Source organism: Puntigrus tetrazona, chromosome 13, assembly GCF_018831695.1.
Source record: "Puntigrus tetrazona isolate hp1 chromosome 13, ASM1883169v1, whole genome shotgun sequence".
Lineage (NCBI taxonomy): Eukaryota > Metazoa > Chordata > Actinopteri > Cypriniformes > Cyprinidae > Puntigrus > Puntigrus tetrazona.
Window position 1 is genome coordinate 19347210 of NC_056711.1, and position 14000 is coordinate 19361209.

At 38.7% G+C, this 14000-nt stretch overlaps 1 protein-coding gene across 1 annotated transcript in view; it reads right to left on the bottom strand.

Moving 5' to 3' along the window:
* The window catches only part of itga9 (integrin, alpha 9), a 76012-nt gene that overhangs the window by 61180 nt on the left and 832 nt on the right, over positions 1–14000 (bottom strand). Inside the window, exons 2-4 of the mRNA XM_043255441.1 lie at positions 12783–12910; positions 6458–6564; positions 1598–1721 (exon numbers count right to left, since the gene is read on the bottom strand). Of these exons, the coding sequence (XP_043111376.1) occupies positions 1598–1721; positions 6458–6564; positions 12783–12910 (359 nt within the window). The remainder of the gene's footprint in view (positions 1–1597; positions 1722–6457; positions 6565–12782; positions 12911–14000) is intronic.

Here is a 14000-nt window from a genome sequence, read left to right on the forward strand (position 1 = left end):
TGGCGCCTCAAGGAAGCGTCTCTGACCGCACTGAGAAACAGCGGTTTCAGAGTTTGCACTTATTTAGTTGACCTGCTTCTACATTAATTGAACTGCGGTTCAATTATGGTAATATTTGGGGTTAGAGGTTTGCTCAAATGACTAACCCTAAGTATTAGCAGTAGTTATAATGATGTTTGCTTCAGCGTTTACCACTAACGCACTCTTTCATTGCTGACTAACAGGAAAATACCAGCACTGATGCTGATGCTGCTGATACAGCGCACTGAATGTTATTTTATCCAAATCATTGCTGAGTTATAAGACTATAGTGAGTTTGTTAACTAAAACCAAAACTATTAAAAGCTGCAACGTCATTCAGCGTCGCGAGTTTAAGTCACAGCTCGTAGACCTTTCCTGATCCTGTCCCCTCTCTCTCGCTTTCCTTTCCTGTCAACTAGAATCTGTCCTTTCAAATAAAAGGCAAAAATGAACCTTTAAAAAAAGTCATTTTTGTTAAGCGAAACAGAAATACATTTTACTGTAATTTATATAATTTTGTCATTTCGTTTTTAAATTATATTTAGCTTTAATCATTTTTTATTTCACCTTTTATTTGCACTTTAATAATGCAAAAATAATTTCTAAACATTCAAAAAAATCAATATACAATTGAGAAGAGAATTGAGAAGAGAAATTACACCATTAAGTCTTGTTTATAAAATACAGTCTTGTTGCAGGTTTTTTGTATATTTTTGTGTTTATATTTAGTGCTGTCAAATGATTGATCTTGATTAATTGCATTCAAAATAAAAGTTTTTGTTGTCATATGTGTTTTCTGTATATTTCAATACAATATATATATATATATATATATATATATATATATATATATATATATATATATATATATATATATATAATATATATATTTAAATACACACATATTATATATATATTTTTTTATATATTTCCGTGTCTATATTTCTATTCCCATATTTAATATATAAACATTACATAATTTTTCTGAAATATATACAATAATTTGTGTGTATTTACACACATATAGCACACATATATTATGCAAAACAAAACTTTTATTATGGATGCGATTAATCATTGGACAACGCACACACACACACACACAAACACACACACTTTATTATGTTATATACACTGCACAAAATTACACACTTTTATTGTTACCCCCATTTTTCATGAGCTGAACTTTTTCTATGTACACAAAAGGCCTATTTCTCCTAAATATTGTTCACAAATCTGTCTAAATGTTAGTGAGCTCTTTGTCAAAATAATCCACCACGTACTTCGAAAAGAGATCAGATTGTTGATTGTGGTCTGTGGAATGTCTGTCTACTTCTCTAGACCGATTTATGAACAATATTAAAAGCATTTTTTGTGCATAGAAAAAGTCTATGAAAGTCCATATCTTTGAGTTCAGCTCGTGTGAAAATGGGGCGTTTAGAAAGCGTTGCGTCTATAATGTTGTTCAGTGTATATGCATTACGTTATTTATATTGTTATAATAACTAATAATCCTTGAACAATACTGCAAAAAAGATAATCGACATTGGATAAAGTTGCATGGAGCGTGTCGTACCTTCATAACACGGTATGAGAGGCTGGGACTTGCCCTGCAGTGTGGCTGGGATGACGGAGCAGTATCCGTGAGGGAGGATATACTCCGATTCGTAATATACATTCTTCCAGCGGTGAGCACAGGCCTGTAGATAATACAAGAAAAAGATGAAGAGTGAGAGACGAGGACTATAGCAGAGAGTCAGGGTACACCTAATGAGACACAAACGCCAGGTATGAGCTAAAAGACAATTACAACCCATCAAACACACTATACTTTTTTGCACTCTCAGTTTAAATATGGGTACTTAGCACGACAGAGGTATATATAGCACAGACGACAGGTCTGCAATCGCCTCATCTTCATCAGCCAGCATGGTAATTGCACCAAGAATCAAACATGATACACAGACAAGGCTTCTTCTCTTTATGCCAGTGCCAAATTAACTTCTGAGGCAAAACCAGAGCACTGAGCCAGGTCTGGAGACGGCTGTGGATCTAATATGTCCACTGAGAGAGGGTTGGTGGTTTTAGAAAGCTGAGCATCTTCATTCAGACAGCTCTGATCTCTGGAACAACAGAAGCGCTCAAGGCTGTGAAGGCAGCCAGAGAGCAGAGAGACACTGAGAGAGAGAGAAAGAAATCAGAAAGGTCATAGACAGAGCTGCATTTCCTGACGAAAATTACTACATGAATGAAGTTCTTGCATGGCAGTGAAGTGTTAATGTTTCAGTTCAGCTTATTAGTTTGGTGCAGAAACAAAGTCTATGCATTAATATGCATTAATACTTAATAAATGTTCTCCCGATTGTGACCTACTTTTCCTTTTCCTTTTCCTAACGCTTTTTATGCTGCTGATCGTGATTTATTTTTCAAATGGGAAAAAACAGATGTTAACATCTGGCACTAATCAAAATATCCCAATTCCCATATACAGTGCAAAAAAGCAGATTTACAAATGTAAAAAAATACATACATAACATTTTTTTTTATTATTTATTTTATTATTATAAAAATATATATATTATGTTTTATATATTATATATATTATGTTAAATTAAAAAAAAAAAAAAATGAAACAATATTTTATAGAAATGGACTTAGATTCCAACCAAAAGGAAAAAAAAAACTTAAAAATCTTTAAAGGGAAAAGACTTTAGAAAATCGTGTCACAATCACAAGACATGTGTGCTCTAATGACATGTGTTTTTTATTTTAAGTGAATAAAGTGCCACATCAGAGCTGTTTTTCTGCTCTCATGACACACTTCTGTGCGTTAGAGACTGTAGATGCAAGAATAAAACCAATTGCAATTCGATATGTAAATATGACATCGCTGCCCTCAGTTAGATATGCATAAGTATTCATCTCAGTAGCACAAATTGTTTACGCATCGAAGTAGAATACATTGGTTTATGTGTATGAGAAATAGAAATCGTGGTCCTCGTCTCAACACACACCATTGATGAAACAGAGGCACACAAGACCGAATTCTACTTTAATCAAGTCATTATACCCAAGGAAAAAAATATGGAAATAATCAAGCAACAAACCAAAACCTTTCTGTTTTGCTCATTAATACAGTCCCATAATCATACGCCACAAACTTTCCTTTCCCTATTTTATCAGATCCCTCGTCGAGGACCTCAGGACTGTGGAGAAACCGAATTTTCCCTCCAAAACAGTTAGGCTTCCTGTTTCTCCACTTCCAACAGCGCTTACACAGTCCATTGAGATAAACAAGCGAGTTAAAGATATTACAGCCACACGGATTCATACCAAACGCTCACACATGATGTCAGATGACTATCTGGCAGCAGTTTGTTGTGTTGAGAAACACTGCTTGTCTGTTTGACTGTATCAGAGCCTAGAGCAATCCGCTCAAGCGTGTTGGCAGCATCATCTAAACTCATTCAATAACCATCTCGGCCTAATGACAACCAAAGGAACAAACTCCAACTTATTCCCTGGCAGCCGGTGTTGGGAAACACACAGGACAGACGTAATGAAACACGTAATGCTCAACTAAATGAGGAGCGAGTTTGAGAGGCTCTGAGTCACCGCGGATCACGGGCTAATCATGTTCCCGCTCATGCCGAGAGCTGATTTGCTGAGTGAAGGCCACCACATCTGCACAACAGCTCTTTTACATGCCTTACGTATAAATGTGAATCTCTTTAAATACAGCCATTTGTCGGAGTGGGACACTCACAATGTAAACACGCACATCTAAAAACAACACGTTGAAGTCGCAAATCTATGGAAGCTTGTTTTTGCCATTGAATCAAGAAAAATCTCAAAAAAGTAACAATACTTTATGTATCAATTCTGACTTTTTTCCTCACATTTTAAAATTATATCCTACAATTCTGTTTTCCTGCAATACTATCTCACTATTTGGACTTTGTTTCTTGCTATTTTTACGCCAAGTTTAGACCTTTTTCCTGCAATTCTGACTTTATGCCACAATTTGGACAATAAATCTGAATTAATATCTAACAAATTGGATTTTGTCAGAATTATGACATTTAAAAAATACATTCTGTAGCGGAGTCAGACTTCCATAGGCTTGCAATAAAATAAATCTAGAAATGCAAGATGGAAACCTAGAATTCTGACTTATTTTCTAGTAGTTTCATTTAGTTTTTTTCCTCACAGTTCCGTGCTATGTCTTGCAATTTTGAAGCAAAGTCTGAATTGTTGCGGTTCAAAGGTCACAAAAACAGTTTGACTTTTTTTATCATGTAATAAAAAGACATTATAGACATTAATCAAACTACAGTTGGTAAAAATGCCGTAAAAACTGTATTTTTGTGAAATATTATTGCAATTTAAAATAACCCTCTTTCACATAATATTCTGATTTGCTGCTTAAATAAAGAACTGCATTTATTTGAAGCAGAAATCTTCTGTCTCTGTCGAGTGAACTCAAATGGCAGCTTACATATAAAGCTTATTGAAAAACTCAAAGTGACCTCTGTGGTGAAATACGCTATAAAACACAAGCAGTTCTGTTTCTAAAGTCTGACTGACTGGGCTATGCCACATTGCCTCATTGGTGTGCCACGTCTCCTGCCAAACTCCTCCTGATTGCGTTGGCATCTCCTTCGCACGTGCCCAGATGCCCATATATTTATTCCGGTTTGACCTGTAAATACTAATCCACTAACCAAATCACCATCATTACAGCTACCACTATAACATGCCATCTCTCCCTCAACCTCTTTGATTTGAATATATCACCGCTGTAAGTGTCCTTGCCTCCGATCGGACCACCCTGATCCTGCCTTCCTGTAAGACGCCCATCAAAACCCGGAGAAGCTCAAGGCTTCAACCCCACAGCATCCGAGAGTTCGGCCTCGAGTCGGACCACCACGACACAATTCGAGCCTGAAGAAACCGAAAAACCCAGAAGACTGATGCTGACGTCTTGTTTGACTTGTTTGTCCGGTTAAAGTGTCTGTTCTGGAGCTCCAGTTTGTCATCATGAGAAAATGACCCTCACTTCAAACACTTTCTCTTGATGTACAGAACAGCTGGGGTTTAACAATGCGGTTGTCGTGAAAGATTCTGTAACAATGATGGCCTCATCATTTCTGCCCGTGTTTTACAAGTCGGTGTGGTTTGTGTTAAACAACTGCTGAGATGGTTGAAAATTCAGCCGTTAAAGATCGTTAGGAACAAAAATTGTGGAACAACAGATTAAATAAAGCATGCTTGAAACTATTATTACTAAAAACGTCTATTGCACACTCATTGGAGAAAAGCATCAGTTTCATGCACACACGTTGAATCAACACATAAAAATCCAGACAGCATTGATCATAATTGCCTATTTAACACAGAGTCTTTCATCTTTGTGTTTTATGTAAACTTTGAACAGGTTTCTTTCTAATCTGCTTCCTCAAAGTAAATGTTCTGTGCAATATTAAGTGCTGCAAAAATAAGCCCTAAAACCCCGAAACAAGTTCATATTTTTGCACTTCTAATTCCACCGCCCCGGAGTCAACAGGTTTTTGGAATAGGTTTTTGGTTAAATGCCTGAAATGAGGTCTGTATTTAATACAAGTTTTTAATATACTCACATTTTTTTCTCAAACATAAAATACCTCAGCATAGCTTAGGCAAGTAACTAATCGGGACTACAGAGTTTGTCTGTGATGTTAAACATCATTGAAACTCATCTACTCGCGAGTCCCTTTTACAGTTTTGTAAGCAACCGAACTTGTACATTTTGTAACATTATTATTGAAAGATTTGTCAGAAGCTTAGCTGTGCAACTTCGTTTCTAGACAGCTTTTTATATCAGGAGATTATTCTGAATTCTTAAAATGCTATGCAATACCCATTGCGAGAAATCGTAAATCTTCACCCATTAGTGCTGCCAGCAATTAAGAACAAGCCAATATAAGAACAATTACAACAAAACTTTACCGGTAAGTTCAAAATTGAGCTGTTCACACAGGCAATGGCGTTCAGTCTTTTTGGTTAAATTCATTGGTAAATTCTGTGACATTATTAAATGGAAATGACGTGCACAATAAACGGCTGCGAACAAATTTACCAGTATTTAACTGTTCACGCATGATCACTTTACAGCAACCGGTAATTTTCCAGTAAAGTCTGTATTTGTGAAACGGGCTATTGTCAGAACATAACGAGTGTTTGGCTCTTTGTTTGCCATTCCATTCCAAACCAAAATCCAATGTAAAAACCCTATTGGTTGTCTGTCATTGGAACCATGGTGACGATGACTTACAGGTTGGCCTACAAAAGGATGTCATCCCTGTATCCCATGTGGCTTCAAAAACAATTCAACCAAATAGTATTTGAGGTCACAATTAGAAAAGATTACTTATTTCTGCTTCAAAATGGAACATACCAGAATTTTGCCGTTGGGTTTGTCCTGTCGAGCCAGACTGACCCCCATCCACTCGTCGTTCCTGTCTCCTTGACACGTCCTCCCACAGGACTCCCTCTGCTTATTTCCTAGAGTACAGAATGAGAATGTTACTGTAGCCAGCAGAGAGATAAACATCCCTGTCTGTAACGAGAAACACAATTAAACCACTCCAAGACCAGACAGCCTGAAACAAAAGTCTGACAGTCAATGTTTGAGACCATTTAATATGCTTGAATACAGACAATACTCCTTTGTGTTGGCAAGTACACAAAATATTGGCAAAGCAAAACTCGAGTGTATCAAATGTCAATATAAACTGATGGGCAAATACTGATGGGCAATTGCTCCATGTGGACAATCAAAGTCTAGAAGCTATAGTAGTAGCATAGTAGTATAATAGCTTTACAATGTAGTAGTTAAAAGATGCAAGTAACCTCTTAAATGCTGGTAATGAACTTTGATTTCCTAAAATGATCATAAAAGCAAAAAAACACCGCAATATACCAAAATGTGCCAACGTCGTAAATGGTGAGGTATCATGGTATAGTCAACCCATGTCACATTTATTTATATGGGACTACATCTAATAATAAAAATGGCTAATGTTGGTGACCTGAAAATATAAACCATGAGATATCAGCTTCTTGAATCTGACATGATCTATTTTGGAGGTATTCTATTGTCTATTTTGGGTTTTTAACTGTACAAAAATGGAGGATTTACGAGCGAGGCGTGTTATTCCTGCAGGGAGTTTATCTAAGCACAAGGGTCGGCTTTAATGTTTATCTATGAGCGTTGAGCTACAGCGGCCCTCTGAGGGGCAAACTGTGATTGTCCACAGGAAAAAGAGTGATGGCTCCCGAGACAGCGGCTGTTTTCTTTGGCTCTGGTTCTTTTCTCCTCCTTCTCAGCAGACTGACAGCATCGGTATGGAGACTTATGTCTGCATAATGCCCAACTGAACTGGGATTCCTATTCTGCTCCCATTCAAATTTGAATCAATGAATGAATGCATAACCAGAAATCGTCACACCAGCCCAAAAACTAGCATGTTTTTTGCATACAAAGACAACATCTTTTCTGGCTTGGAACCTCAAAAGGGATAATGCTCAAATAATGCTCTAGACTCGGCTAGTCTGATGTTAAGAACAAAACAAGAGTACACAAATACTGGGTAAATATTGTATATTAGATTTAATTAATACTTTTATAAAAACAGCACCATTCAATAAATTGGGGCCAGTTAATATATTTTCAAGTTTCCTTTGCTCAGGCTGCATTTATTTGACCAATAAAGACAGTAAAACGGCAAAATATTCTTAATGGTTTTCTATTTGGATATATTTCGAAATATAATTTATTTCTGTGAATAAAAGATGGATTTCAGCATCCAGTATTCAGTTTCACATGATCCTGCTAATTTGCTGCTCAAGAGGAATTACTTAATTATCATCAATGTTGCACTGCTTCATTTTTCGAAAACTGTGATGCTGGGGTTTTTTTCGATTCGCTGATGAACAGAACAGTTAGATAAAAAAACATTCATTTGAAATAGAAATCTATTTGATAATTAGAAATCTCTATAGGGTCACTTTAGTGCATCCTTTCTGACTGAAACTTCTAAGAATCTCCGTGAATCCATTTTTAGGCAGAAGGCCACGTATAACATATTGGTTATCCTTGTCCAACTGCAAGAAGAGCACAAACCATTAGAAACTAGAATGAACTAGGATGGAAACGTATAAGCCAGGCTTTTTTAGCGGCTATTGCACAAAGTCTATCAGGAAACAACCTTTTACCTCCTAAACAGCAGCTTGTCAAAGGTGGGACAAATGGATCTAATCACGTCTTGTTCGAGGCCGTTTGAAGTTAATGCTTTTGCCCCCAAAGCTACGAAGCATCCAAAGCACACAACGACAAGCGCCAGATCTCCAGTTAGGAGGGAAAGACCAACTGTCAAAAACCAAGATGAAGTTTGCCCGGGATACGGACGAAACATTATTTTCAGCAATTAGCAGCATAGCGCCATCCAAAAAACACTACTCATTGAACACAGATATATATCACGGGGTCAAGACTGCAGGAAAACCACGAGAAGAATTCATTTCGTAAAAATCTTGGCCATCACTTCAAATAAGAAGGCGCGAGGAATGTTCCTCAGACTATAAACATCTCATCAAATCAGCAACCCCGGTCTCCCCCCGGCCATCTTCATAACACTCGTGTTTGTTTTCGCATCTGTGTGGGTCCTGAGTGCCTCGTTCTTCTGGTTGTGAAGAGGGGATGGAAGTGGGATGAGATCTGGAAGGCCGGAGTGTGCTGGTTGGTTAACAGATAACTGAAAGAAAACAAACGTGCAATGCTACTTTGATCATGAAGCTCAACTGAGATGGACGGTTGATCTATTGTTTAAACAAACAATGTTTAAACAAAGCAGATCAACCGATAACGGTTCAGTCCAATGGATGGCACTAGCACGCAATACTAACACACAAACAGTTTAATAGATTTTACCCAATTTCTTTACAATCTGCACTATTGTATGAAACGCAATCAACACAGGCTCACAGTCAAAACGTGCCCCTTCCTGCATTTTTGCTTCAAAATGCACCTATGCACACAATTCACTGCACTTTCTAGCTGAAATGCACGCTAGTGGCAGCAAAAAACCAACTGCTTTCTTCTATTTTGCATCAGTTTTAATTATGGAAGCAGATTATCAATAAATAAAGGCTTATTTTTGGGCAGTTCCTTGCAAAATACTAGAACACTACTACTTGCCATAGTACATGATTTGTAAACTAACACATTTTGACGTTTGCATCTCATAAACACCTCTCTATGTCTTTTATGACACAGTAAAGTCACTCATTAGCTCGCATGGCGCAGCACTGCACTTGAGATTCGAAGCGTTCTGGTTCGAGTCGTGCATAAAACATGCATCAAGACACTCCACAAAAGAGCTCAAAGGTTTAGTGTAGGTGGGGCATAATTTTCAAACGCAATAAGCGCATTATCCTTTTACGGCCACTCAACAGACATTTCATTTCCGAACTGCTGAAATATGTAAACTGCAACAACCAATGTAGGAAAACATTACCAGATTGGCGTTCACTGGACACTGAATGTGTTTTTATAGCCACTCACTGGATATTTAATTTACCAGAAATGTTGCTATACTTAAGTTTTGGGCTGAATGGAGGTATATTTATAATAAACCTTTCTCTCATCTTTTTTCCAGGTCTTCCACTGAAATAATTGCACTTGCTTTGCCTTTTGCTTAAGGAACACATGCAATGCTGCCTTAAGAAGCTCCTATGATGAATGGAGTTGGTTTCTAGGTTTTGTAACAGATCTATTCTTATAGCACACTACTCATCCCACAGACAATCGATTGACTCTATTACTCTAAATAAAGAATGTAATTGCTCGCCCTGAATGTGGCTTTGAATGGGCTTACTTAGAAGCGAATAGCATAATTACCGTCTTTGATGAAGTTAAGAAACATACCAGAAAGTGGAGAATTACCTCCCATAACAACTGAGGACAATGCGTTTCTCTTTACCAGTGAAGAACTTCAACGAAGGCTGCAAAAATAGAAGAAAGGATCCGAAGTGCACAGCTAAAGAATTGCTCAAAATATGCTTGCAATTATCACGATCAGGACCATTTCGTAACCGATAAATAGTTTAGTGTCTGCAAGCGGATGAGTAAATGTCTAGTCATGGTACTGCGATATCATCTGACCCCTGTCCACGAGAGTAACAAAGCATTCTTCATAAATTGACAACAGACGCAATGTTTAAAGAAAAAGTTCACTAAAAACAGACTAATTCTGCCCTAATATACTCACCCTTGTGTCATTTTGTCTACCGTGGAACACAATATATGATGTTTGGCAGAACGCTCTAATAGTCATATGAGTTAAAGGGATAGAATTGAACCCAAGAACTGACATTTTTTGGAGTCCAAGATGAGTTTTGTTCTTCATCAGAGCACATTAGAAGATGTCTAGCATCACTTGCTCACCAAGGGATTCTCTGCAGTGAATGGGTGCCGTCAGAACGAAAGTCCAAACAGCTGATAAAAACATCACAATAATCAACAAGTAATCCACACCACTACCGCTCAACCACACATGGGCTGTTCGTTCTCAAGGGGGCCCCCCCGAGGAGTCTTTTCTCATACGATTCATGTAAACTCAAAGCCGGGGCCCCAGGACACGCCTCATTTGCTCATGTGTGTTCTGTCCGTAAGACACAGCGCGAGCAGGAGTGTGTGCATTAAAGCCACATGAACCGCTCTCATCTCTCCACCACAAGAAAAGAGCTTCAAGAGATCTCTGCGCATCGGATCCTTGGCGCAGCCGCTCGGAAAATATTAGCCAAACCATTCATCGTGTCTATCAAAATACCTCAGGAGCCAGACTGATTTCACACAGCAATATTAATGATTTAAAAAGATAAAAACAACGAGGCTGTCACTTTCTTCCCACAAGCCATCAGACTCCTCAATAACCACACCTGAACGGACTTCCTGTCCCATAAGCATTCTTGCACGTCATATTTATTGTTGTTTGTATTTTGTGTTCTTGCACTATTTTTGTCTTTGCACTAGTTTGCACACTGGGTTTGCACTCTACTCGCTTGCTGTTTGCACTAGTCCGCACACGTCACACTTTATGTGGCTAAGACACCGTCTTAGCTCAATACGTGAAGTTCTTTTGTATTGTGTTGTAAGCGTGACTCCATGCAGCACCAGGTCCTGGAGAAACGTTGTCTCATTTCACTATGCACTGCACAGCTATATGTAGTTGAAATGACAATAAAAGCCACTTGACTTGACTTGACTTGCCCATCACGTAAACAAGCTCATAGCAGTAGAGTACACAGTATTTAGAAAAAAATATGCATCATGGGGGGAAAAAAAGCCATCAACATACTATCAGTGCTGAAAACGAGTGTTAGGGGTGGTGTGAAAACAACAGGATAAGATCACGGCTCTGTTTTTAATCACAACTGGGAGAAATGTTATTAAAAGTGACCGAAACTAGGCTGCTACAACTTTCATGCAGGCAGGGTTTCAAAATCTGACCGGTCCAAATTCCACGTTGAACTTCACGAGTGATTTCCGTGCAGCGGTTTGGGTTAAACCACCCGTGTAAAACAGTTCTGCTTCTTCACCTGGCTGATTTGACTGCGGACGGCATCTTCTAGCTGTTTTTCTTGGTGCTGTCAAACACAAGCACGTCTGACGCTCACGCCGGATTTAATGATATTTCGACACATTTTCACTTCCCTTTTTAGAGGCTCCAAAGATCTTTAGACACTTTTTAGAGCGCGTTCTTCAGATGCGTTCTCATTCTGGATTCCAGAAGACTCTAGAAAACGGATGACTTCAGGAAGCACAATAGAACAATACAGCTTTACGGAAATTAACATTTAGAATATCTTCATGACTTTAGTTGCAGATTAGAGCCGGGCAGTGATAAAGTGTACATCTAGCGACAATGCAAGCAATACAAATTTGCTACAGTATGTGGTTTTATCACCCAACGTAAGAATACTGTATGAAGATGCTAAAGAAATGTTAAAGCCAGAACATCAACGCTGAAAAACAGTTTTTACCCACAGGCCATCAGGCTTGTGAACGACATCCATTTGCTACCTCTCCTTAATCCCTACAGACATACTATGTAGATTGATTCTGAGAGGTGTCGACTACCCCAGCCTGTCTACACTCACACACACACACACACACACACACAATGCATACGACATCAGAAACTACCTCTGCATGCACTGCACACACGCTTTCTCAATCGCACCAACATGGACTCAATCTACCTCTACAGAGCTATGCACACGCCGGTCCTCTTTGTTTATAATGCGGACTGTACACGTTGCACATGCAATAATTGCGTTTCGAGCACGGAGAACTTCACCGTATGCTGTTTTCTCTCCAATAAACTCTTGAATCTCGTAACGTTGGATGAGTGATAATACAGTTACGTTTTGCAAGGATGCAAGCAAAATGTCATTAAGATTTAAGATGTGCATACCGCATGTCTCCAACCTAGCTAGGCAATAATATTATTACTTTAGTTTACTTTGGTGAGCATAATAATGTATGCTATATTTAGAGCCAGACCATAATATAGTCATATTTTGGGATGATATAAACAATCATGTAGGTGAGATGATGTAGTAAATGCAGCATTTGTGGATATACCAGGCCTATATGGGTGAGGGTAAAGTAAGATCTATGGATCTCTGTGGATGTTTGTGAGATCGTGCATACACACCTCTGCCGAGGTCCATCTCAGTGCAGCGTCGCTCCGGGTTGTTTCGGATCCGGCACTTGTACACGGCCCCGGGGGACTGAACCGAACCGCTGAACGATGAGTTTGCTCTGGGAGCCCCGACCACAATCCTACACACATCGGGAGGAACACACTGGACGTCACAACACTACGTCTCACCTGCAGACCGCATGGTTGACTGCGACAGCTTTTGCTCATTACAAAATGGAAAAGAAAACTAGTTTTCGTAGGCCTGCGTTTTGTCTTAAAGTGGCGTGGATGAATAATAGGGCCGAGTAATGAGTGAATCGGGCCCGGAGGTGGATCTGCCTTGTCGCACTGTCATGGTTTGGCTCTACGGTTCGGTGATGCAAGAGCTACATCATCTCCACTGAAGCAAAGGCAATGATTTGGGCACTAGCCAGTGTTTCCCTTTAAGCTTCAGGGCAGCCCTTGGAAGACGGGCTTAAGATCTGTACAGTCGAATAGATTTTTTTTTTTTTGTCTACATGTTGCATGTCTGAAATGTAATGGCAAGAGCTGAGTTATAAAAGTAAGGGGAAAGAGGAGAAAAGTAATGCTGAATCATTGCATAGACTTTTTTTTTGCATAGACTTTTTTTGTCTGCATGTTGCATGCCTGAAATGTCATGGCAAGAGCTGAGGGGAAACAGGAGAAAATAATGCTAGATAATTGCATAGACATAATACATTGCATTAGATTAAAACAAAAAACATATGTCGCTGTCCATATGCAGAAGTATGTTTTCCCAGAAACAACATATTCTTCATTTTTCTTAGTGACGGTCTTGCAGTAGATCAAATAGTTGTTTAATATTTTGACTGTGATTGCATTCTTTAGTTTAAGTTTAGTTTTTCGCCACTGTGACAACCCAACACCAAAATAAATAACCCTTCTAACAAAGTCGAGACGATTCACGCAGAAAACGTAAGTACTTCACGTCTCAGCTAGCGCTAAACCGACGCTAGCGTTCAGAATTAGCGTTCGCCCGAGGTACCTGAACGCCTTTTGAACGCTAACATAAGACTAGCAAAGTGAGCACTGTGGCTGTTTATCTTTTAATTGCGGATGTATTTAATGCAAAGCCGTTGAAAAAACGTTTGAGGTACTTTACGTTTGACGCGCGTCGACGTGATGACATTTAACCGTCAGGCTATCGATTTATTTATTTTATTTTTTTAAGTGAAGCTTAAAACCGTT